General features: G+C 37.7%; 3 protein-coding genes across 7 annotated transcripts; 1 reads left to right on the plus strand and 2 right to left on the minus strand.

The window, feature by feature from the left end:
- The first annotated feature begins 6,179 nt into the window (after positions 1 to 6,179).
- LOC145593679 (transcription factor TGA6-like) lies at positions 6,180 to 15,386 on the plus strand. 5 transcript variants are annotated; one of them, XM_081649992.1, is made up of 13 exons: positions 6,180 to 6,296; positions 6,935 to 6,989; positions 7,087 to 7,168; positions 8,273 to 8,364; positions 9,981 to 10,057; positions 10,312 to 10,491; positions 10,670 to 10,741; positions 10,822 to 10,881; positions 11,096 to 11,173; positions 11,325 to 11,376; positions 12,394 to 12,668; positions 13,123 to 13,371; positions 14,825 to 15,386. In XM_081649992.1, the coding sequence occupies exons 3-13, from the start codon at positions 7,128 to 7,130 to the stop codon at positions 14,969 to 14,971; spliced, it is 1,323 nt and encodes a 440-aa protein (XP_081506118.1). In that variant the 5' UTR covers positions 6,180 to 6,296; positions 6,935 to 6,989; positions 7,087 to 7,127; the 3' UTR covers positions 14,972 to 15,386. The 5 variants fall into 5 exon arrangements, with proteins under 5 accessions (XP_081506118.1, XP_081506114.1, XP_081506117.1 ...); XM_081649991.1 differs by lacking the exon at positions 6,180 to 6,296 and adding an exon at positions 6,315 to 6,646; XM_081649988.1 differs by having other exon boundaries at positions 6,935 to 7,168.
- Positions 15,387 to 16,685: 1,299 nt separating this feature from the next.
- On the minus strand, positions 16,686 to 19,835 carry LOC145595568 (NADH dehydrogenase [ubiquinone] 1 alpha subcomplex subunit 6-like). Its single transcript, XM_081651981.1, has 2 exons — positions 19,519 to 19,835; positions 16,686 to 17,088 (listed from the first exon to the last, which is right to left on the minus strand). Exons 1-2 carry the CDS (start codon positions 19,726 to 19,728, stop codon positions 16,903 to 16,905), a joined length of 396 nt encoding a protein of 131 aa, XP_081508107.1. The 5' UTR covers positions 19,729 to 19,835; the 3' UTR covers positions 16,686 to 16,902.
- A 712-nt stretch (positions 19,836 to 20,547) lies between these two features.
- LOC145595569 (peptidyl-prolyl cis-trans isomerase CYP22-like) lies at positions 20,548 to 25,844 on the minus strand. The gene is made up of 7 exons (XM_081651982.1): positions 25,542 to 25,844; positions 25,153 to 25,176; positions 24,920 to 25,007; positions 23,740 to 23,832; positions 22,678 to 22,710; positions 21,902 to 21,958; positions 20,548 to 20,948 (listed from the first exon to the last, which is right to left on the minus strand). Exons 1-7 carry the CDS (start codon positions 25,727 to 25,729, stop codon positions 20,838 to 20,840), a joined length of 594 nt encoding a protein of 197 aa, XP_081508108.1. The 5' UTR covers positions 25,730 to 25,844; the 3' UTR covers positions 20,548 to 20,837.
- Positions 25,845 to 26,735: the final 891 nt, after the last annotated feature.

Genomic DNA, 26,735 nt, shown 5'->3' on the forward strand with positions numbered 1-26,735 from the left:
CAACGTCTCCCTAGGTAGAGGACTGACCAACCTAGGCAGAGAGTGCAAATGCTCTTTTAGCTTCTGGAATGTCGTCTCAGCATCGTCTCCCCATTCAAACCTGGTCTTCTTCCTGATTGCTTGGAAGAAGTAAAGGCATTTGTCACCTGACCGGCTGAGGAACCTTCCCAAGGCGGCTAGGCAACCAGTCAGCCTCTGGACTTCCTTGACAGAACGGGGTGACTTCATGTCAATTACCGCCTGTATCTTTTCGGGGTTAGCCTCTATCCCCCTTTGATCAATCAGGAATCCGAGAAACTTCCCAGACTCAACACCAAAGACGCATTTCTTGGGGTTTAACATGACCTTATGCCGCCTGAGGGTGGTGAATGTTTCTCGGAGATCAGCAAGGTGATCCGCCTGTTGCTTGGATTTGACTATCATGTCATCAATGTACGCCTCCACATTCCTCCCAAGTTGATTGATGAAGACCGTATTAATCATTCGTTGGAAGGTGGCAGGCGCATTCTTCAAGCCAAACGGCATCACAGTGTAACAAAATAACCCCAAATCAGTGACGAAGGCTGTCTTCTCTTGATCTTTTTTCCAGAGGGGTATCTGATGGAAGCCGGAGTAGGCATCCATGAAGCTCATCAAGGCGTGACCGGCTGTAGAGTCGACCAGACTGTCGATCTTTGGAAGCGGGTAACTGTCCTTTGGACACGCCTTGTTGAGGTCTGTGTAATCAACACACATGCGCCAGGTCCCATTCGGTTTCTTAACAAGGACCACATTGGCCACCCAGTCGGGGAAATTGCAGGGCCGAATGAACCTGGCGTCTAGCAGCTTTTTGATTTCGGCAGCTGCCGCCTGACTTCTTTCCTCGCCATGGTTTCTTTTCTTTTGCCGGGTGGGCTACTTTTTGGGATCCACGGCGAGTTTGTGGATAGCGAGATCCGGGCTGACGCCTGGCATCTCTTCCACTTCAAAGGCAAAGATGTCTTTGAATTCTTTCAGCAGAAGGTGCAAGTCTGCACCCAGGGCAGCATTAGCAGCCGTCCCAACCTTCACCGTCCGCTCTGGACGGCTGTCGTCCAGAACGAGATCAATGTGTTCTCCAGCCGGTTGGGGACGGAGCTCGGCTGACCGTTCGCCGGCCAGTGATTGCTATTTTTTCTCTTTTTTCACCTCCACCAGCAGAGGCGCTTTTCTCTTCTTACCAACGGCTGGTGGGGCAGGGTTGGCATCCTTGACAGCGTCAAGGTCTATTGGTTCCTTCCCTTGGCCGTCTGAGGCCACAGTATCTTTAACGGCTGAGAGATAATACTCCCGAGCCGTCTTCTGATCCCCGTTCAGGGAACCAACAGAGCCATCATCCCGCTCATACTTGACAAGCATGAGAGACGGGATGATCACCGCCTTGGTTTCGTTGAGGGTTGGCCTACCAAGGATAATATTGTAGGCGGTCAACTCCTCCACGACCAAGAACCTGACGACAACATGCCGTCCCTGGCCTTTTTCTCCCAGCCGGATGGGCAAATCAATTCTGCCGGCTGGGTAGACCATCCCACCCCTAAAACCAACCAAGGGGTGGGTAACCGGATGCATGCTGCTGGTGTTGTACTTCAGCTTCTGCAGGCACCGGAGGCTGATGATGTCCGACGAGCTGCCGGTGTCAATAAGGATCCGTCCAACCAGCTGGTTGGCAACCTTACATTCAATGACAACCGGGTCGTCATGCGGACGGCGGACGCTGCCCCTGTCCTTCTCAGTTATGAGGACGTCTGGGAAGGTGGAGGAGGCAGACGCCTGCTCATCATCATCCTTGTCCATCTTTCGAAGATGGCTCTTGGTGCCCCGGATGGTAGGGCCACCACATGAAAATCCGCCTGCTATAGTGTAGACCGGATCCTTATCTGTATCCGAACTACTAGCCGGCTGGGTAGCCTTGGAGGACTGACCCTTGCTCTTCTTTTTTGCCCCGGCTGGGACTTAGAAATGTAGGACTTTAAAAGCCCTTTGTCAGCCAGACGGTCCAACGTCCGCTGCAGACTAAAGCAGTCGTTGGTGTCATGGCCAACCTCCTCATGGAACTGGCAATATTTATCTTTGTTCCGTGACTGGACGGAGCTCTTCAATGGATTCGGCTTCTCAATGGACAGCCGGTCCTTTACCTCCATGAGGATGGAGTTGCGGTCTTTGTTAAACTCGTACTTGGGGACGTACGGTTTAAACTCTTTCTTCTTCTTCTGGGACGGCTGCTCAGAATCGCTGACCGCCCAGACTTCTTTTCTCTTTCCGCTCTTTTCTTTTTTATTACCCGGCTGAGCTGGCCGGCTGTCTCTCTGTTTGTCAGACTTCTTGGAGTCTGACTGGCTACCAGGCGTGCAGAGGTCGGTAGCCTGTATATAGCTTTCCGCCTCCCTCAGGGCCGCCTGTAGCGTAAATGCCCCTTTTCTGACAAGGTCGAACTTAAAAGCCGACCCGTCTCTCAGACCTTTGAAAAAGTCTGTGAATGCTACCTCGTCAGACAGCCCCTGGATCTGTATTCTAACCAGGTTGAACCGCCTGACATAGGCGCGTAGCCCTTCTCTCTCACCCTGCCTAACGGTGCTCAAATCAAGGCTCGTTTTCTTGGCAGGAATGTTCATTGAGAAGTTGGTAGCAAACAAGAAGGCTAGCCTCTTGAAGCTATCAACAGAACCGGCTGGCAAGTTGCCAAACCACTGCTGGGCAATGCCCTTCAGTGTAGCCGGGAAACAACGACACCAGGTGGCATCGTCCCACCCCTGTAAGCACATGAGGTTGGTATATGCCATCAGGTGGTCTTCCGGGTTGGTGGTACCATCATAGGTGCCCACCAAAACATTCTTAACCTTGGTCGGCTGAGTCGCCTCGGTTATATTGGCTGCAAAGGCAGACGGCTGTTCGCCTAGCCTCATTAGCCGAAGCTGCCAGTCCAGAGGCTGGGCAGGAGTATATGCCGCCTGACCTCCAAAAGGAGGTGGCTGCATGAACTGGAGGCCATATTGCCCATACTGCGCCTGAGGTGCGTATGGTATAGACCCTATCATCAGCTGAGGTTCGGTGTTGACGGTTTTACCGCCTGTCCGACTCTCATGCAAGGACACAGAGTTCCTTGCAGAAGCTTGCTTGAAGCTGTCTGGAAAGCTCGAAGTGGAAGCTGACTCAGACTGCTGCCGCCTCCTTCGATCGATGACTTGTCGTGCATCGAAGGTAGACGCATTTTGTGCCTCCGGCTGGGGTCGCCGGGGCATCAGAATCTTAGACCAGTCAAGTGTTGCGGCTGTCTTCTCCTTTGGATGAGGAGTTGGCTGCCTGTCCTTGACCGGCTTCTTCTTCTTTCCAGAAGTGGGAGTCTTTTTAGCCGGCTGACTCTTGCTAGAGCCTGCCTTGTTTTTGTTGATCATAGCCTTGATTTCACCTTTGAAAGAGGTCATGAATCTCATGAGCTCATCTCGGGTGACTGGGGCTTGACCTTTGGCCTTCTGGGTTTCCCCGTCTGGCCTTCCAGGTGGGCGCCTGCTTGGGCCCGCCTGGTCTTCATTTCGCTCCAGTTGATCCCTGGAACGAATAGATTTAGAGATGAGAGATCCATCCCTAGAGATGTAAGTCTCAACATCATTGTCTTCCTCCTCATCCTCCTCCTCAGTAAATACCTCTGGCTGAGGCTGAGGTGGAGGCTGGGGGATTTCGAACCCGACCGGTTGAATAACCGGTTGCAAGTCATCCAAGTTACCCGTCTGGGTACCCGGACGTAGAGAGGTAGAGTTGAGAATTGGTACAGAACTTTGAACCATCTTGAGGTACTCTCCCCACAGACGGCGCCAAATGTTTTGGGGTTTTTTGTCCCTCGGGAGAGTTACAACTCGAAGACTGATCCTGCCGGCTCTGTACCTGCAAAATTAACGGAGACACCGGTTGGATGGTGCTCCGCCTCCAACGCTCAAGTTAGTAACTTGAAGTAGAGTAAAACGTGCGGAAATTAAGGTGGGAATCTGCTTGGATTCCAAGCTCAGTTGTCTCTATCAAAGGGACGGTTTTCAATGAATACCTTAAAAATATGTGAACGTGCCCTCCAAAAGAGGGGAATCTCCCTATTTATAGGGTCATTGGGAATTGTGCCCCTGATTAGGGTATCAAACCCTAATCATTGGGGGGCTGCGCCGTTCTACGGCTTTCTCGGGATTTGGGCCTGAAGGCCGACATTTTCCCAAATATCTGGGATGACACGTGCCAAGCGGGGAATGGTCTACTTTGGACTATCCTTGGGCTGACACGTGTCGCCCTCCGATTAGGCCACATGGCGGGGTAAAAATACCCTAAACAGTAATCACTTATTGGTTTTATCTGTATTTCTAATTCTACACACTACTCCCTCTATCCCAAAATAACTAACACAATTTTCATTTTCGTCCAACCCAAAAAAATTGACATGTTACCAAATATAGCATAAGACCACTAACTAGAAAAAATTGCTTATGTGCCACATAGGCCCCTCATTACGCCACGTCACCCACTCAATTCTTCAATATGCCACGTCACCCACACAACCAACAATACTACATGTGTGTTTCAACTAATGTTAAAAAATGTTAATGTAAGGATGTGGAGTTGGCTTGATGGTAGCACTCCCATCTCGTAACCTCGAGGTTACGGGATCGATCCTTGCCTCCAGCATATGCTGGAATTTCCCCCGCCCCCCGTTGTACCCGCCCTTGTGGCTCATATGAATCAAAAAAAAAATGTTAATGTTAAAAAATGTGGATAAGAAGGTTTGAATACTCAACCTCTTTGAAGAAAAATCATTGTTTAACCATCTAGGCTAATTTTCACTTATGTTTTAATAATCTTGCATACAAATAAACTAATACGAAATACTATACTACAAAATTATTGAAAACACATACTCCACTATTAAGTGTCTTTTAAAAATTAGCAGGTGCACAAATACAAGTAGCAAATCGGGGCAACGCCCGGGCCATTCACTAGTTAAAGTATTAAATACATGTATTAAATTATGTCACCTAAAGTTTTCTTAAACTATGTGTCCATCCCAACGTCCCAGATAACATGGGACAGAGGGAGTAATATTTTAATTCTTGTTGTGACAACTTTTATTGATTTTTCAAACATCTACAACCTTACTTTGTGAGAGCACCCACAATGGGTAACTCACTAACCTGCCCACGATACTCTCTTTCATACTTTGGGGTAACTCACCCAATGAGGCATTTCTCTCTTCCAGGTAAATGACATCCTAGGACCGTGCGCATCAAGTTCAGTAATTTAATTTTTTTTTTGCTTTCTAATTGTTTAAAACGACGTCGATTTTGCAAGAAAGAGAGAATTGTGGAGTTACTCACCATTGTAGAAAAAACTAAAAGTGACTTGCAATGCTAACTCATAATAGTGGAAAATGATGTGGAGTAAAAAAATAAGAAAGAGAAAATGATGAGCAAGCCCACCAATGTGGGTGCTCTGATAACAAATCTTATTTAACCCTATTTCTTTTTTTTTTTTTAAATGCAAAAGTGCATGATATTCATTTCCACTTTTCTTTAGTTTAGAATCTAGTAGAGCTTAGGAAAACAAAGGGAGTGTCAATAATACTCCGTATTTTATTAGATTGTATGTTTTCACCTTATTTAAACTATATCTAAACTTACAATAATTTATTACTCCGTAGATGTTATTTGAATTTATTTTAAGGCCACGTTTCCGTTACTCGATTTGATATTCTGATATGATTTGACTAAAATTTGAATTATTCTTTTTATTAAGTCTTAAGAAGAAAAAATCTATCAAATGAAATATCTTAGATTCTTATTTAATGCATAATTTCCAAACGTGAAGTATATATAATTTTCATATACGAAGTGTATTCTAAAATCTAAAGTACTTGATATTAATGACGAACATATTCTATTGAAAAAAGACGATCTAATCATTTTAAAGTAAACAAATATTCACTTAAATAAATTAAACAAATCATAATCCAAGTTTAGATAATACATACGCCGTAAGATGTAATAAATTTAAGTGTTTAACTTTTAAGCCGATTAGCCAAACAAAAAAGTTAATAAGTTCGAATAAGATAAGACGAGTTCAACCATCAAAAATACATGTTGAAAGTGTACTTAAAACATGAGCAATGAGTCCTTGAAATGTGGATGTTAGGCACTACAAGACGTATAGAGATTAGAAGGATCCAAACGTTTCCAACTCTCCCTTCCTCTTCTTCACCTCTTCTCTCAACTTAATCCAACAAATATAGTAAAGTATCAGAATCCCAGGTGTGGGTTGCGTTAAGCTTAGCTGTATTCACATATTTTGCTTGGCAGAATTATAATTTATTTTATTTTTTGTTAATTTTGGGGTTTTTTTTGGTTTAATTTTATTTTTTTTTACAATTTACATAAAAGTCAAAGCAGAAGACTGTGAATTTCTCCTAGTCTTCTTGCCTCTTGCGTCACTTGGGCAGCTCTAATTTTTCATCTTTCTCCTCTTTTCTTCTTCTGGGTTTACTTTTGGAATAGTTTAAGCTTCTGGGTTTTGCTCAAATTCTAATTTTACTGAATTCCAGCTTCAGATTTTGGGTGTTCTTGGGTAATATTTTGTTGGGTTTTGTTCGAAATTGTTGGTGGTAATTCTCAATAAAGTTTGAATCTTTATACTTAATCTCTCTTTTATTGCTGTTTTCTGAATTGGGATTTTAGTATTTTCTCTTAAAATTGCTTAATTGTAAGTTATTTCAGACCAAAACTTAAGCTTCCTGTGGTTTTTGATCTGATTGTATTGATAAATTAGGGTTTTTTGCTTGTTAAAATTTGTGGGTTTGGGATTTAGGAACTGGGGTTATTAGTTATTTGGGGTTTTGATTGATTCTAGTTTGATTTTGGGGGTGATCACTTTATCTTCTTCATTTGGGCAGTTTTTGGTTCATTTCTGGATTGTTGGGCGCTAAAGATTGTCTCATTTCAAAGGAGGTATACTATTTATTTGGCTATTTGGAGGTTTTTCTCCCTGAATTGATAAAGAGTTTGTGGAGGTGGTGATGATGGTTGTTCATGGGGAGCCAAACAGTGAGGGCTGGAGTGCAAGCTGAAAAGGCTGCTTCGAACGGGATGCCGAGTTTTGATCCTCCGATACCAATCTCTAATACACTGTAAATTCATTCATCACCCTTACCTCCTTAATTATTAGCACTTTATAGTATTGATTTTATTGCCCGCTCTTTGCTTTAAATACAAGTTTTGTGTGAAATTATTAGTTGCTCTTCTATGGTTGGAGGAAATCTCAATTCCAATCGGAAACTTATAATTTACACATTGCCGAAATTGGTGGCATTCATGGCTCATGATTGGCATGTCCTTTGTACTTAATTGGCAGTGTCTACACTGCTACTCCTATATATTTTCGTCGTATATGAGTTGACTATCACGGATTTGCTATGTTATATCTTTTTTCCATAAATACAAGTGATTTCATTGACTTCACAGGGTAGTTTAGCAGTGTATCTTGATTGTTTCTGTTTCATGTTATGGTGTAAGCTGTTTCAGAGATGATTAACTAGACGTTGTAGAACGTTTATTTTTCAATAGTTTCTTGTGAGTAAAATATGGAATATTTTCTTCCATGTAAGTGTTATCATGACTGTAGACTCTTGAGAGATTCAGTAATTTTGTTTGATTGGCAACAAAATTCATTTTATTCAAGGCAATTGATGATCAAACCTGTGTCCTGTTCAACTCATCAAAAACTAGCTCAAACTTATTTTGTGGACATTCATAATTGTATCTATTTGCCATCCTTGATTTTCGTGGATCAAGAACTTTGATAGCATTCCTGCTTCGTTCAATCTTTCAGATTTACCATCATTTAGTAGTTGTAGTTGCAAAAGTTTATTGTTTTGTTTTCTGGTTGGTACAAAGGCTTTACATACAACTATACAAGTATGCAACTTCATATAGTGGCTGCCTGAATTGGTCATAGTATAGAGAGATCTAGCCCTAGCGGTGATGAGCTAAAACCATTTTCAGCATGGTTCCTTGACACCTAGTATTGAGGACGATATTTCTTGCTTATATCATCTGAGTGATTTATGAGATAATTAATCTAACTCGCCTGTTGACTTCAATATGTGTTTGTTGTTGATCTAATTGGTAACGTGAAGCTCCCTCCCAAAAATAATAAAATAAAAAATAGAATGGTAACATGTAGTCTTCACTTCTATTTCTAAAATCGACTAATTTCATCATTGTGGCTACAGTGAAGCAAGCTCTATTTCCTGTCAAGTTTCTGATTTTGGACTTTTGGAGCAAACAAATGGGTTCCTGGTGGAAAATACTGTAGGTGTTAGAAGTAAGCTGTTACCTTCCTTACTCTATCAATTAAAAACTTTAACCTTGCATGTCTAAGTTAGAATTATAGGGTTCATTGTTTTGAAACCTTTCTAGGATAACAAGTTGTGGTTCACGATTTATATTGCTCTTTTCTAGTCAAATGAGAAGCCAATCATAGGTTCATATTCGTACTTTATTTGTTCTGAAAAGCAGTGGTGGATCTTGAAGAAAATTATTTAGGGGGCCGAAAAATTAAAATTTATGTCACCAACATGTAAGTTACCTTTTTAAAAAAATTCTACCGGATGAACAGTAAATGAAATTTTTAATAAACTATACCCTTATATCTCATAAACTTAATTTTGTTGAAATTTGAAAACACTTTTTTTGAAGGACTTTGTCAAAGTCAATGCAATTTACGGATTAAGGAGCATTATTTCTAACTAAATAGTCTAACGTATTTAGGTATGTAATACAATAGGTGAAAAAATTAATTAGATTGCTATATTGAGACAATCTATGAAACTTAACCAAATAAAGTTGATGATTTTCAGAAAAAAAAAAAAAAATTACATACTAAAACAGTACATAATAAAGCTACAACAAATTTCTCATTAATAAAAAGTGAACGCTTTGTACACAACAGGTAATAGCTTATACGAAGTAGGACTATTTATGTAGCTTGATGTCATGATGTGTCAAAAAAAAAAAAAGAAAAAAAAAAAGAAAGAAAGGTTTTAAGTGGGCCCTATTTTAAACCTTGGAATGCCAAAAAATCAAATGAAAGAAAAAAAATATAGAAAATTTTGGCCCTTGCCAACTCATCTGGACTAACCTATTCTTTTTAACATACTACTTTGGGATAATTTTAACGGATGAATGTAAAAATATTTGGGCTTCCACCAGGGGCCAGGCCCTAGATGGCCCCTGTGGAAGATCTGCCTCTGCTGAAAAGGGGGCTGCATGTTCGTTTTATACCTCCTACTCGTGCCACATAAAATTTTTGGGCAGCATTTATCGTATTAACTATTTCCAGTAAGTACTAACATTCATAAGTCAAATTGTGTTTAGTAAAACAAAACCTTCTTTGTTTGCCCCCCCCCCCCCCCTCTTTTTTGTTTTGAGTTGGTAGTTGTTTTCTCATTGCTGAGAAGAAATAGAAAAGTACTGCATTCGAGTGATTGTTAATGTTGAAACTAATTGATGAGGGGCAGTATCATTAGACTAGTTGATGATTTACCTTAGTAAAGTTGGTAATCTTTTTTTTTTTTTTTTTTTTCTTTGCTGATATTGTTCACTCTCACACTTGAAATTTCAGTGTATGATCTTGAAGTTATGCTCTATAATCTTATTACCTCATTGTTTTATGTTTACAAAAAGGCAACCTTTGGTGTGACTTTATCTTTTTTTTTCCCTTTTGTCTTTCCTTGAAGCACTTGTGAATTAATATTCTAATCTAAATCATAGCTTCATTTTGATTTGTCATGTTTGGTACATTGTATGTCACATTCAAAATTTGACATCATATAATATGCACACATATGTATGCACTTTTGTTTTGTGTATATGATAATTGCTTAAGAATTGAAAATTTAGTTGCTCACTTTTTCATTCAGTGAATATGCTTTGTTGCAGACCCTGTGATTAGTTCAACCATATCAGTCGGGGGTCAAGTTCCATCTGATCCTTTTCATAGCATCTCTATTAAGAAGGTGAATTTGTGCTTCTACTGATTGCTCTTATCTTTTTTTTTTTTTTTTTTTTTTTTTTTCCCCCTCTTTTCAAGTAACGAGTGTCCGAAGTCTCCGAACATTGGAAAGTGTTCTGCACTGCCCGTGTATTTAATTCTAATACACTGTCAGAACATTGTTGATAAATTTTCAGTGTTTATGCATCTCTGTGCTTATTTTCCTGCTTAATATGTGTCTTTAGTATTTGTTTAATTGAAATATTCTCTATCCCACAGGCATCACCAGGTTTACTATATATAAATCCATCTGCTACGCAATCACAATCCAGTCTACAAAAGAATTTGGTATCTTTGTCTAGTGGTAGTTTGGAAAATTGGGGAGAGTCTAACATGGCAGACGGTAGTCCAAGAACTGATATTTCAACAGATGCAGACACAGATGAAAGAAACAAGAGGGTAATTTTACATATTTTTCTTTCTGATATAGAGAATCCCGTTGTTTTCTTCTAATAACTTTTATTTAATTTGGGGAAGTCCAAGTTTCTATGTGAAGATCAGACTCATCCTTGGATAGCTATATGTGTTGATGTTACTCATGGCATGTGGCTTAACGTTGTGGTTGCTAACTATGCAGTTTGATATAGTTACATCGGCTCATGCAGCTTCTGATTCGAGTGACAGATCCAAGGAGACTAAAGATCAGAAGGTAAAAAGCTGACCACTTCCATGCAATCTAACTTCATGTGCCTTTATTTTTGTGACACCTTTTTAAAATTACATTTGTAGACTCTACGAAGGCTTGCTCAGAATCGTGAGGCAGCAAGGAAAAGTCGGCTGAGGAAAAAAGTAAGCCATCTATTTATTGTTGCTTATGTGCTTTGAGGCTTGTGAAATCTTGAAGTTTTTCTTACTTTTAAGCTATTTATTGCTCGAGAAGGATTCTAAGAGTCATAAAGCTAATACAAAATTTAGCTCAGCGTCATTTTATTGTTTTGACCTTTTTCTCACGTTCTTTTATCATCTTTTCTCTCCTCCCTCTCTTTTTCTTTGTTGGAAGTAGGCATATGTGCAACAGCTGGAGAGTAGCAGATTAAAGCTGACTCAACTCGAGCAGGAGCTCCAACGAGCACGACAACAGGTTAGATCTGGTTGTCTACCTTATTTTTCTTTGATGCAAAATCTTCACACTAGTTGACAGTAGTCATATCTTTTTCTTATAGATACTGAAAAACTCCCTATTTATTTATTTATTTATATATTTTTTGTTGTGCCTCCATTGCATTTTTTAGGGAATTTTCATTTCAAGCTCAGGGGATCAAGCTCATTCAAGTGGTGGGAATGGTAAGTTCATCTCTATTAATATATGCTCTTGTTTCAGCCTCTCTGGAGGGTGTTCTCTGGATAAGTGTCAAAATGTTATGCTTCAGTAAATTGACTGGTGACCCAACTCTTTTAGATTTATCAGTCTTCCTCTCATGATATCTGATTTGGTAGATTTGGCAGATTACCAGTTGGGTCCTCCAATTTTGGGTGCGATGTCTCATATATAATACTCCCTTTATACTTTAACTTAACTTAGGCCAAAAAGGAAGAGCTATATTGGGATAAGTTAGTAAAACATCAAAAGTTATGTAATGATCACAAGACACTCAAGTAGCTGATGTAGAATGAATTTATTCTACTGAGTTATGCATTATTGTTGCATTGCAGTTATTAATTTATGGAAATGTATCATGTGTCTCTATGGGTCAAATCCCAATTTGGGTCTCCACTTCTCTCAGGAATTGTTGCAGGAAGTATTTTTCTTGGATGAGTTATCCCTATTGAAAAAGTTTGAACCACAAATTAATGCCTTATTAATCATCAATGCGTTCTTTCTAACTACTATATCTATAACCAATAAGTGACTATTTAGTGGATCATTGCAGAAAGCCAATTAAATACCCACTCACGTGCAAAATGCTAGAAGATTCTGATTTATCACATAGAAATGCACTTTATTTATTGTTATACGTTAAGCATAGAAGTTTATTGCCAGCTTAATCACTCTAAAGTAACATAGGGGACCTTTTCTGGGTTAGTGACTCACTGGCAGTTGAACCATAAACTATCATTGTATGATTCCTTATCTTTCTTCAGCTTGTGTAATGATGTTCTTGGTACCTGTGTGGAAGCCTTAGGACCCATATTAAATTATTCCTTTTCATCTATTTCCCAAATGCATGTTAAAATAAATCCAGAAACTATGCTGTTTTTTATTTTTTTTTTTCTTGATAGAAGGGGATCTAAGAGATTCATGATCATATATTCATTTTCACTATTATAAAAAAAACTGACCTTGTCAATGTCTGTCATCAGCTGGAGCAATGGCCTTTGATGTAGAATATGCTCGCTGGCTGGAAGAGCAAAACCGTCAGGTCAATGAATTAAGAGCAGCAGTTAATGCTCATGCTGGTGATGCTGAACTTCGTGTCATTGTTGATAGTGTCGTGGCACATTATGATGATATTTTTAGGCTCAAGTCCAATGCTGCCAAGAATGATGTTTTTCATCTTTTGTCGGGTATGTGGAAAACACCTGCTGAGAGGTGCTTTCTGTGGCTAGGGGGCTTCCGTTCATCTGAGCTTCTTAAGGTGAGGCATCCTCGGGAATTGTATCTATACTAATTGTAGCTAAAGAAAGACATCCAGAGAATTATAGATCGACATCTAACTTCATTTTATGAAAATGTTTCTTGGTCACTGATTCAAAGTATGTAGTATATTGTATGATTTGTATCTTCAGTTATACTGTTCCTTGATTCCTATCATTTAGTAGTCAAAGTAGCAGAAAATTGTCAAAGCATGATCTTAGAGGCTGAGCAAATTGTTGCTAATTATTATTGTCAATAATTTGGGACCCTTTTGAACTACTAGTTTGGTCCCATTGATTCTCTAATTGTGTTGCTGATTTCAGATGTTTGATGACTTGTCTTAGTTTCAATTTGATATATAGGTGGATTGTATTGTACTTTCTGCTACAGATGCTGTGATTTGCCTGATTACAATTTTATGATATTACAAATTTGATTGAAGCTCTACTCTGCAGCTTCTTGTAAACCAGCTGGAACCTCTGACAGAACAACAAGTGATTAACATTCAGAAGTTGCAGCAGACTTCACAACAGGCTGAAGATGCGTTGTCTCAGGGAATGGAGGCCCTGCAGCAGTCACTGGCAGAAACTTTGTCGAGTGGTAATCTTGGTTCATCAGGTTCATCTGGAAATGTTGCAAATTATATGGGTCAAATGGCCATGGCTATGGGAAAACTTGGTACTCTTGAAGGGTTTATTCGCCAGGTAACTTCTTCTTCAAGTTGAAACTATAAGTTTTGCTTGTACTCAGTGCAGAAAGAATCTGTTTATTTCAACCTTTCCCCCCTTAAATCTGGTGTGTGGTGCTGTGTACTCCATACATTGGATGCTGGGTGGGGTGTAGGGGGGGTTGTTAGAGAGAGCTATAAAATTTCTATTGGGTCCAGATAGAACTTGCTTTGTCTCTAAAATTTTAACTGCTGTTAGAAAAGAAAACAATAGACATTCTTTGTTTGTTTTGTTGTTAGAAAAGAAAACAATATTCTTTGTTTTTTTACTCGTATACGAACCTTGCTGGTCCAATATCAGTTATGCCTGAACCCAAGCTGTATCTTCTAGCTGACCATAGTTTACAACACATCCTCAATTTTAAGGGAAACATCTTTATTTGTGTTTTTTCATCCTCACTTGCATTCCTTCGATGGTTTCTCAACTTAAATATGGCTATGTTTGCCTATTTGGCATGAAACTTCAGCCGCTGTATATTAATAGGTAGCTGAATCTTCAGCTAAATTATTGATGTTATGGTGCTTGCCAAGGTTCTGAAAACTAAATAATTGGACAACACGTCAAACTACTGCCTTAAACTTCAAGTGTATTTCAGATAGCCAAAACATTTTTGCCCCCTTTTCCCGTAGTTTCTATTTCCAAGACTGGCTAATGATACAAGTAAAAGTAATCATTACTGAATGTTGTCTAGCAGTTTTCAGTTAGCTCAAATGCTCAATAGCAAGTTTTACCAAACATATCCTTGCATTTATCAGCTTTTAGCTTGCAACTAGTTAGCAATTCTTATCAGCTTTTAGCTCGCTGCTACCTATCCAGCATTTATCTGATTTTTTGACTAATTATACCAAGTCTCTGCACTACATTTGTTTTTCCTTGGGAGAAAAAAACGTGTATTTTCAAAATCTCCTTGCAGGGTGAAGAGTTAGCTGGCTTCACCTAGTAAGTTGAATGCACGTCTGCTGTACAGTTTTTGAAGCTGGATTGCAATTATTTAATGTTCTCCCTGATTTCCTTGCTTTGTTAGTAGTAGGACTGTGATTTGTAACAAATTAAGGGCATGTCCAGGAGTTGCTGTTTACCACTTAATTACTTTAAAGCAGTTGGCCAATTGGTTGTATTTGGACTAAAGTTCTATTACAAACAGCATCTCTGCAGCTTTAGGGGGTTAAAGGTGTACAATTACTTCATCTTTTGGGGGAAAAGAGGGATCCAAGCCCGTAAAAACTAGGTTGTAAATAGTACACCCACAATACAGCACCCAACCATGAGTTGGGGGGATATTGGAATCGCACCCTAATTCCTTGATTCTTAATTACAGCTTATAATCCTTGACTCTTGTATCAGTATTCCTGTTGTAGTCGCTTGGTGACTTACATGGTTACACATGTCAAGTATTCCCTAAACATGTCATTTTTCTGTTTTTTGGCAGGCTGATAACTTACGCCAACAAACGCTACAACAAATGCACCGGATATTGACGACGCGACAATCAGCCCGTGCACTTTTAGCAATTCATGATTATTTCTCCAGGCTGCGTGCTTTGAGTTCCCTTTGGCTTGCCCGTCCAAGAGAATGACAACTTTTTAACTCATTAATCAGGAGTAGCTTTGTTAAATGGCTGGCGCGGATTTATTTGAGAGATCAGCATGCCAACCCCATTCGTTCATCGGCCCACAAGTCATTGCCTGTGTATTATCAACACCATGACCAACATTGTTGTACCATATTTACTGACTAGAGAGTTGTGAGTTTCTATCATTGTTTTCCGCTTCAAGCAGATCAGTGATGGAATATTTAAAACTGGCTTGTAGTTCTGTTGATGTATTGGTTATCATGGGTAAATTATTTGAGAAAATGAAATGTTCACATCAAATTTGATGTACTAAATTTTATGTGATGCATTTGTAGTTTGGGCTTGTTAGAAAACGTTTTCAAAGTGCATCGAAAGTTATGGTCATATTTGCTCATCCAAAACCGAAAAAAAAATAAAATTTGATAGAATAATTTCTTATTTTTATTTGTCTGCTTATATGACCCATATATGGGATAATTGTTTAAAGGACTTTGCTTGGATTTGTTTGTCAATTCATTGAGTAAATTGTGGCAATTTAGTCTATCTCTTCCTATCCTCGCGTTGTCGCCTCATTTTATCAGCAATCGCTGCAACAACCCCGTCCCGTCCCTCTTCACCTTGATTGACCTCTTCAAACCATAACGCTAGTTTGTTTGACATATAAATGCACAGGAAGTCAAAATTTCTATGAAGTAGAACTATCAAAAGCATAAGTTGTTTCGTTGACAAAATCATAGAAAATTATAATTTATACAAATTTTCCACTTCCTATAAAATGGAGGTAGTTTTTTACCTAGGTTCCATAGGTAATTAAAACTTTTCGAGAAAGCTGAACTTTAACTTTTTATGGTCAACTAAACAACTTGATAGATTGCTTTGAAGTGAATTTTCCTTCATGAAGTATTTCTTTCATGTGTTCTGAATACATACTCCATTTCATACTATTAATCTATGTAGCCAACTTTCCTACTAGATCAATTGAAAATATCAGTAATTCAATATCCCTATTTGTTAATTTATTATATCAATTCCTTTTACTTGTCCATTTTAATTTGTGCGCATAAGTAGGCATATTCTTAAACTGGTGAAAGGATCATTTACGGTCTAATATCCAAATGGATTTTTGTTTCAAATATAGAATCAAAAACAAGAATAAGGAACAAAATAACAAAGCTCCTTATGAAAATTTTTGGTAGTTCATTTTGTCTAGCTTTATGGGAAAAGATTCAGAGAAAAAGGTGAAACCCACCAGGAAAAGGCATCATAAGATGTGTCCTACAATTTTATGTCTCTTTCGTAGTTCATTTAAGTTGACACATTTCTTCTCTCAAAAAAAAAAATGTTGACACATTTATTTAAATATGAGTATAATGTTTGTCAATGCATAAACTGAACTATTGCTATCTTTACTGAACAATAAGACAAAATGCGAAAATTTTGGAATAATTATATGTTTTGGAAAATCCAACTAGTACCCACATAATAATACTATATTTTCTTTTACATTAATTTACAAAATATGATCAAATTGCATTTTGTTTAAAACCAAAACATATCAACTAAAAAGAAATGGAGGTAGGATGAAAATGCTCTGTTAATCATGAGGTATAATTATTTCCACCACGCACTAACTTTTGTCTTACACTACTGTGAATCTGTGATATTTGGTAGGTGCTTGAGTTTTATCCAGAATCCAAGGTTTCAAAGAACAAGGGGTAAAAAAAATACTAGCAAAAAATACATTTTCTTTCTGGTAATATTGATGCCATGATCATTTGAAGAAAAGCAACTCAGATCAGGCATCTAATGCATAATACAAGGAGAGCCAAAAACAGAATTTATATTCCAGCAGTAACAAATTTTACTACAACATTGTTCTTATTTGGAATATCCATAACTGGATACATTTTTCAATGAGCAACGACGGAAATGGTTCAGAAGTAGTTACTTTTGTAGAAGTTCTTAAGGAATGGGGAGAAACCTTGCTCTTTGGTACCCAATTCCTGAACAAGTCCATGGTGTCCCACGACATATTGGCCAATCATGTGATGACGCTGCTTTGAATGTTCAACAATGTTTTCCAGTTCCTCCATCCCTTTAAAGATTAACATGTCGATCACCTGCAGATATATGAAACTTGTAAGGGAGACAAAGCAGGTTTACAACATGAAAGATAATATCAGTCTCTTTCCATATAATACAGCTTGGGTGCCTTGGGGTTTATTTGAAATACCTGTAACTGTAAGACTTCTAGCCAGCTTTTTGGTTGGTCTTTGGCTTTTAACTTGTTAATTTGGTCAAATAAGAAAAATAAAAAACTTAGTAAAGTGGTTTTTTCAATGGGTCTCAATCAGCTACAATGAAAACTCTGACTGGAGCAACTTATTGGATTTTGGATTTTGGTTTGACAGTTTTCATACAAAGTATATTGGAACAACTTATTCTTTGATTCATGTTGCTAGACCTATTTCACACGAAATATATTATGCTTACTATATTATGCTGACAAAAGCTTCAAGGTCTAGGACACTAGGTGGAAGCCTGTCGGGGGAAGTTACTGTAGACAGGTTCAAGAGGCTTCCATCCTGAACAAGCACAAAATGGTATTTCTTTTAGGAAATTTTTTGTCATTGTTGCAATCATGCATGGCTTTCAGTTTAAAGAAAATCAATCAATCAATCAAAGCCTTAATCCCATGAAGGGGTCGGCTACAAGAACCAAATATGATTATTCCGTGTAATCATCGACAAATATCCTCCTCCTCCCTCCCTTACAATCCAATGCCTTCTAACTCCTTCCAGTAACAGTCTAATAGATATAAATACTAATATCAGGTCAAATATGATAACGACATGGAGCTAAGTATCCAAGACTACAAAAACCCGGCTATGCAAACTTCCTAACTCAAGAAAAAAATTAATTTGAGGATGACTAACTCCAGGTATCGATTGCATATTAAAATAAACTGACTATGGATGATACAGAGGAAAGGCCCCTTTATCTGTTTTGGCCTAAAATACCAAAGCTGCCAGATTTTCTGCAATGTGACGGAACTTATAACAAGGTTGCCAATCTTTCCACTGAACTCAAATCAAAGCAATCACCATCAATAAAAAACTCTTTATGATGTAACCCCCTTTCAAAGCCCCAATTCACTTAAACAATAGATTTGCCAATTTGCTTACCAAATGGAGAGAAAACGCTGTCATTTGCTTTAACACAAATCTTCATGCACTTTAAATTCCTAATGGCTAATGCACGTGTTTTCAAACACCTTGTCCCAACTCAGATATAACACATACACCTTCCTCCTACTTCCTCAGGAAACCCATATTGCAGTCATCCAATTGTGCTAACCATAAGTGACCCAAGAACAGCCACAGACCCTCAGCTCCTTAGATATTACCAGATATATTACTGCATCATAGCAAAGGTTCAAAATCCATCCTCCAGCCTCAGAGAAAGCAACTTCACCTTACTATCCTTTAACTATGCAAATCTTGCCATACAAGCCAATGTGTTTGGGCTCCCACTTACATTGTGTACCACCTCAAAGTCCAGGAAACGACCCTTAAATTATACATCAACCTAGCTATCTCAAAGTCCTTAAAAATACCTATTGACAATTGGGATTGTTCCACTCAAGTAGTGCCAGAGTCACTCAAATCACACAACCATCAAGTTGTGACGCTTCCAAGGATAACACCCCCCAGGTATTAAAATTCCTCTTCAATTAGTAACAAAGTTGGCCATGAAGAAACCAAGCATCTAACCACGAGATGAGGGCATTGGTCCATTGTAGGAATTTAGTTCTTGAAAGTTTTGCTTAGGCCTAAATCACCTAAGAAATTGCTATTTCAAAAGGCGAAAAGCAAAAGAAAAGGAAATTCTAAATTCTAATCATTAAGGTGGAAACTAGAAACACTATATGCACCTCTAAACACTAACTTTGATACATTGATGTAGCTCTCTAAATAAAGTTTTTCAGAATCGCACTGTTGAAAACCCGGAAAAAGCTTAAAGTGACCTCAATTCTCATTGCCTTATAGTGTTTGAATGGAAGAAATTTTTTAAATTTTCATTAAAGCCTAACAAGCCACAACTAACTTCGACGTTTTCCATTTCCAAAAGCTACTTGGTGATACAATCATCCCTAATAGCTAACAATCTTCAACACTAGAAATCATAACTTACAAGCATTTCCAAAAAGATGAGACTGCCAACATTTTGTAGCATAACACTTTCATACTCAATACATACGAGTATTTAAAAAGACGTATACTTCAGGCAATAATTCAATCCGCCACCATCTTAAGAGTGTTCCAATCCCATAAACTAATCACATTTGATTATACTCAATCTCTAAAATTGAAATCATTTGTTATCAACCAATGTCAATTCTTTTACTAACCCTAAAGCCCTAAAAACACGAGAATCTTCAAACAATCAAACTCAACAACACAATCAATGTAACAAAACAATACAATAACAACAAATTAAACCCTAATTACACAAAAACGAAATTAAAAATCAAAAAATTGAAAAATAACCTTAGGATCTTTGACATGAGAATTCTTTCGGATCTGAGAAGCAATGGTGGAGCGAAGCTGAGAGATGGTGGCGACATCGTCGAGATTGTAGATATCCATGACAGTAGGAAGTGCTCGGCAGGCTAATTTGAAGAAGTCGAACACTCTTTTACGAGCTTCTTCGAGATTGGCTGAGTTTGGGGGTACCTTTGCTCGCCAAATCGCCGCCATTTTTGGAGCTCGAAAACAACAATGTCGGAGGAGAGAGAATGAGAGAGAAGAAGGAGAATGGTGGGAGGGGTAAGATTGACTGAGAGTTTCAGATTCTGGGTCTCTCTCTTCCTATTTCCTATAGTCTTCTATTCAGAAGTATACGACGTCGTTTGGTTATTAATTTCTTGGGTACGACACTGTTTTATTCAGAATGGATTTTTTTTTTGGGAGAATTTCTAAATTTGTCTATGAATTTAGATTAATCACATTTTTCATCTTCCAAGAATAATTCAATTAAAATGAAATTTGTTGTAAATTGAAATGCATAAAATGGAAATAATACGTTTGTTGTCTAACACTCTAACCTTCGTCGTTCAATACCTTATGCTTGATTCCGTCGCAAAATAATTGACACATTTGAAGTTTTGAACCTTAACCATCTTTTATTATTATATTTTATAAAACAAAATGTTCATATGGAGTATGTAAGTTGTTAGATTTATCTTAATGTATATTATTGGATGATAGTTTTCTAAAGTATTACCATATTAATTTTCTATTATTGCAATTACCATATTATAGAATGTTGGGGTCACTCATGTCAATATAAATGTCCCTTCCAAAATTTTCCAAGACCCCAGCAGGTCTTTGGTTCACACTTCACAGTTACAGTTCCCGGTACAACAATTCTGTAATATTGACACAGGTGAAAACAGGAGGCCATGGCTGAAACAAGCACAATATGAGACATAGCATTATGAAGCTTCTATCATTCTATGCTTGCTTCTTTTGGAAGAAATAAAAACTCTATAATATTGTTTTTTTTTTTTCTTTTTCTGCAAGATCGCAAGAACTACAAAACATAATTTTTAGCATTATTTCTTATGCAGCTCAGCAAGTATATTCAATGTCCTTCCTGGGAAGTGTTTAATGTTTTACATCAAAGATTAGCAAAGAGTGACCCTAATCCTGACAGAAAATCGAAGCTTGCAGGGGTAATATTGATACTCCCATAGTCCCATGTTGATTGATCCTAAACATCGTCAACTTGGGTAGTTTTCAATTCTTATATGAACATAAGTATCCAGGTTAGCAGATTACAATACCCAGCATATAACTCCAATGCTCTACATTTCTCCACATTCAGCGATAGCACATGGAAGTTTAGGACGGTTGTTTGGTCCAGTGGCAACATTCTCAATTTTCCTGACAACCAAAAGGCCATCTCCTAGCACTCTCTGCAAGGGAGTCATACAGTAAGTCAACAAAACAATTCAGAAAAGGATCTAAAGGAAACAATAGAGTTGAAATTTCAAAACATTCTAGTCAGAAGTTATTTTAAAAACATAAATCACTGCTTGTTCCCTTGCGTTTGGCGAATAAGAAAAAAAGAAGGGGAAGGGATGAAGGGTAAAGGGACACTACTTAGAGAGATCAACACTTTAAAAACTAGGAGGCCAAGCTGTTGGACAGACTCATAAAAGAAAACATACAGTACAAAGCAGTATGTTTCTAAAATCACTTGAAATTCCACAAGAGAACATGTGAAAACCGCTACTTGAGCTCTAAGCTTTAAAAGCATCACCATGAAAAACTATCATACCGACGGACACAATTTAATGGTCACCGATTGAATTAAGCCCACAGATGACACCTGAAGTTCAATTAAGTTAAAAAAAAGTTTAACAAACATGTAAGAACACAAAAGGTTTCATCATCTCTTGCTTCTGGAAAACTTAATTCAGCTTAAAGCAGCATGCAGCCTGACTGGAAAACTCGATAATTCAAATTTGAGATATCAGTTATAACTTTTACATTGTGTTTGGATAACATTAGAGGAAGGAAAAGAAGGGGAGGGAGGAGAAGAGGAGGGGAGGGAAACAGTAGGGAGAGAAGAATGGTGAGTTTTCCTTCCAAATCTCTCCATTGTTGGAGGGATCACTTTCCTACAATTTAATCCCTCCATTTCTCTCCCCTCCAATTCCCTTCCTTCCTCTTTTGTTTTCCAAATGAAAGATATCACATCTCTCCATTTCACTCTCCTTCTTTTCCTTCCATTTCCTTTCTATCCAAACACACCGTTAAATTTGTTGACTGAAACACCAATGTACCATACTGCCATGAACACTGATTTACACACATACAAAGAAAGGTTGAGGGCTTAAGCTTTTAAGGAGAGCAGGAAGCTTACCCCAAAAACCACATGCTTATTGTCAAGCCAATCACATTTTGCGCAGGTCACGAAGAACTGCAACAACACACAAAAAAAAAATCATATCAGTTCAGCTGCTGAGAGAGAGAGAGGGGGGGAGGATTATTCAAGGATGTCAGGATATGAATGTGAGCCTTCAAGAAAAATATGCTCATTACTATTACAGGATCTTGACTAGAAATAATTAACCAGATCAATGAGACATAGAGCAAGGTGTCTAATAGAAATCCTCCATGGCTCACCGCAGAGAGGGGAAAATATGGTCAAAATCAAGATACTCCAGTAGTGCTACTGGGTAATGAAAACAACTGTCATTGTCAATCATAGATCAGCTTACCTAAAAGTCAAATCCAACTGATCCTAGTTATCCCTTACCCTTTTATCTAACATTTGGATGATGCAATGTATCTAAAATCTTTATCTTATGTCCTGTAAATGACTGGGAATTCAAGGGTTTATAGAAGTAATCTAATGTGGAATACAGTTACAAGAACCAGGCCATCTTTCAGTTTATCCAACAACATAATTACAGTAGCCAATATCTAGTGATCGCTGGCAAAAGTTGTCCATTATTAAGAAAAACATAGAAATGACTCATCAAAGATAGCTATGGCCCATGGACAGAATAATTTTAAAAATAAAGGAACCTTTATATTCCTCGCTCATATTCGCATACAAGTATACACCTCCATGAGAGGCATTTAGTACATATATAACAAAGAGTACAGCAGAAAGAAAGGGTACAGAAATATTACCTGGCATCCATTAGTATTCGGTCCACTATTAGCCTGTAGCCAAGGTAAAATAAACAATCAATTGAAATAAAAATTTGAGTATATCAGTGATATAGAATGTAGTAAACAGACCAAACACTAAACAGGTAAGAGCCAGATTGTCAACAAGAAATCGAGGATGTTATCTGCCTTAGAATCAATGATAAAGGATGTGATTCTTGACAAATCCAAAAAAAAAAAAAAAACCACATTCAGCAACATGACTATGGAGTTATATACAGATGAGGCGCACTTAAGAAGACCATATTCTTCCTAATCTAAACTTGTCGTCACAAGAAGAAAGTGAAAAGCCTCGCCTCATATTATTGCATATCCAATTGAAAAGGCTCACTATTCATTTAGGGCCATTCCATAAAACATACAAAAGAGGAGGTTCAATCTACATAAAGAGGTCAACACTAGAGTATAAGACCAGGATGTTTAAATCCCTAGATAGCACCATAACCAATTCACACCAAGACAACAACACACTCCCCACCTCCTTCGACTCCAAAAAAGAATTATAATCAGTTTGTCTCCCGCCTCCCCTCCCCTGATTCCAAAACTCAAAGATCAGCAAGAAGTCAAACTAATCACTGTTACAAGTCTCAAAACATCTCCTACTAATTTCTGTATGTAGTGACTTGCAATGAATTTGAAATGGTTTAATTTAGCCACATCATCCATTCATTCCCAGTTATAGCTTTCTAAAGTAATAGTATTAAGTAACATAACCCATGTGAAGTGGAGTTGTGGAGAACCATAATTTGAAATAAAAAAAATATGAATTGAAACACACCATGAGCTTACCAACAAAAAATAATAATTTCATGTAGATAACCAAGTTAACCTAAGGAAAATTACTAATATACATGAAAGATAGGCTTGACTAGCAAGGAGCTAGAAGAAATCCATAATCAAATGCATATCATTGTATGACAGAGAATTAAAGCCCATCTAAAAATACATTTGACATTCTTTTAACGATTGTAATTGAGAAAGAAAAGAATTCAAAAGCTTAAAAGTAGTGAAGAAGAATAATACCATTGACAACAAACCAGGGCCAGTGTGTTTTGCAATGAAATTTTCATCCTCAAACTTGGTCCCATAGATGGAAACACATCCACTACCATCGCCCTAGGAGGAATCAGTAATGTCAAAACCTTACCGGAAGAGGAAAAAAAAAACAAGAAGCTATACACTACAATATAACAAAGAAACTTCACAAGATTTAAAGGAGAAATGTAGTCAAAGAAAGCACACCATTCTGCAATAGATATGGTCTCTCATTTAAAAGAAAACTTTAGCAAATAACAGAAATATGCCATGCTAGTTGCAATATCATTACACAGAGATGATATGCAAGTCAAAGTTTTCCAATAACTGGTATCTAATAATTTGAATCTAGCAGCCAAAAACATCATATTAAAATATATGCTAAATGTAGAGGACTGTAAATGGGCTTAAAAAACAAATGCGACTTGCAAGCCTAATTATTCCTCACATAGGAAGTTTAAAGCACAATAAACTACACAAATGCAGTGTAAACCATTTTGTCTTACATTGTAGAAAAAAACAAATTTTGTCTATTATAGGAACAAGACCTCTTCCTGACCCGGTATGCCAGTTCATTACAATAGAAAATGACAGCAGATCATTCTGGTTTCATGTGAATGCATAGCATAAAGAACAAACAATATTCATTAGTTATCTCCACGTATGATAAGGCATAATCAGAAGGGCCAATATTTTGGTTTGTGCAGCTGCGGGTTAGGTATTCAATGGAGGATGTTAGGTATTCAATGGAGGAGAAAATTTTCTTACTTCTTAAATTAACTTAGTTCTTGAATAGAAAATTTTCTTTTCAGCATATGAAAGTAATAAGAACTTAAGAAGACCAAATATAAGAAATAACAGTTCTTGGTAGAAAGCAACATTTTCTTGGGTAAAAACACTTGATCTCTTAAGATATTTGTTTTCCAGTATCACACATTCAATAATCTAGCATCTACATTAATGTTCCTTCATACTCAGATTACACACTATCACGGGGTTATTATCCTTTTAATTTACAAACGATAGAAGTCATTAGCCACATTTCTAATTTCTTAAATTCTCCCACTCATCTTTGTGTGTTTGTGTGTGTGTGTGCCTTTTGGAAGAGGGGAGATGGTAGGATACCACATCGAAAACCATGCTTTAATGAACCAAGAAGCTGACCTACCTTAAGAAAATCACCAGCTTGAATCATAAAATCCTTAATCACTCTGTGGAACTGACATCCCTTATAACCAACAGGCAATCCATTTTTCCTGCCAACTCAAACAGACAATGCAAGCAGATTTAATCAAAGCAGAAAGCGTACGAAATGGAGCAATTAAATGTAATTTTTAAAGGCTGCATCCCTTAAAACAGGCCCAAAATTAACAAGCATTGATTTAATCCACAAGAACATACCTGTATTCGCCGGTACAAAACTGCCTGTAAATCAAGGAATGAACAATGATCAGAGAAGTCACACCAAAATAACTAAATAATTATCAACAAAATTATGATCTTATGCAGTACAATACGTAAACAATGATATTAAATGTTTAATAATTGAACTGTTAGGTCTTTGTTCATAGCCAAGTAGTTCAACTTTACTAAGAACTTCAAAAGAAAGAGTTTATCCTAGGTTTTCAAGCTTGCTTATCTAGTCTTTGCAACGAAATCTTCACAAATTGATAAATAATAGCAATTGAAAAGCACAAAATACCACAATCAATAAATTCAAAAATTACAAAAACAGCAAAAAAAAGAAGATGATTAGAGCTAAAATCATAAAACTGCAAAAGATGAGTAACCTAAAATTCTCAGCAGTTTTAGGGCAAATATCAGCGAAAAGCTCCATTTTGATGCGACCAGCAGGAATAGAACCAATGGTGATGTCGAAGAAGACGATGGGATTTTTGGGGTTGGGAGGTCGTTGGTGCCATTCCACCACTGTAGCTGCGGCGTTGTTGTTGGGCGCTGCTGTTACTGTCGCCGCCATTGTTAGGTTTCTGAGAACTTCAATGGAAAAACCCAGATAAACCCAGGAAATGAATTTTTTTTTTTTTTTTTTTTTTTTTTGGATGTTTCTTTTGCGTGAGAAAATTTTTCAAACTGAACCTCTTTTCTTTGCTCTCCTTTCTTTATAAATCGTAATGTTATGATTTCACGTTTGTTAATGCAGATTTTGTGTCGTTGGCATCATTGCTGATTTTAGTTTTTTACCTCCAAAATAAAATAAATGTATTTGATAAAATAGCTTTAAAAAACAACTTTACAAAACTAGAAAACAACTTTATAATTATAGGCAGTATAAGAGTTGATAAAAGCTGGAATCTATAAGCGATTTGGTAGTATGAGAGTTGATTGTAAATTCAAAACTAGAAAACAGTATTTAAAATAAAGAATCAAAAACTGGAATCAATTTGATTTGAAAAAACAAAAAAAATGAAATCTGAAAACGATGCCAAATGATCTGTTTTAAAATTTTTTTTATTTGTAAACAACTACTCATAAAATGCATTCCTTCCGTTTTTAAATACTTGATACATTTTTTTTTTTGGAAATTTTGTCTTTTACCACATCACAAAAACACAAAAATTGCTTTTTTCACCTCCAAAAAAAAAAAAAAAAGTTTTACATTACCACCAGATAAATTTCCAAAAATTTGGTACAACCACCACTTAAATGATTCCGTTTAGGAATCCGTTAAGTGGGCCCATAAAGCCACGTGTCGTGTTATTATTGGCCAAAAAAATAAAAAAAAGAAAAAATTTAAAAAATAAAGAAAAACCTAAAACTACCCAGCCACCACCACAGTGCCACCACCGCCCTCTCTCCAACCCAACAATGCCCTCCCCGAACCCACCACCGGCGTCGCACCACCAGCCCCAACCCACCTGAACCCTCCCTTTCTCGTAACCCTGTCGCCCCCGAAAACAACGAAACCCAAAACCCTCGTTCCCCAAAACGGCCACGGATCTGGCCACAAATGGCCGAAATCGGCC

This window comes from Chenopodium album, chromosome 19 (genome assembly GCF_948465745.1).
Source record: "Chenopodium album chromosome 19, dcCheAlbu1.1, whole genome shotgun sequence".
NCBI lineage: Eukaryota > Viridiplantae > Streptophyta > Magnoliopsida > Caryophyllales > Amaranthaceae > Chenopodium > Chenopodium album.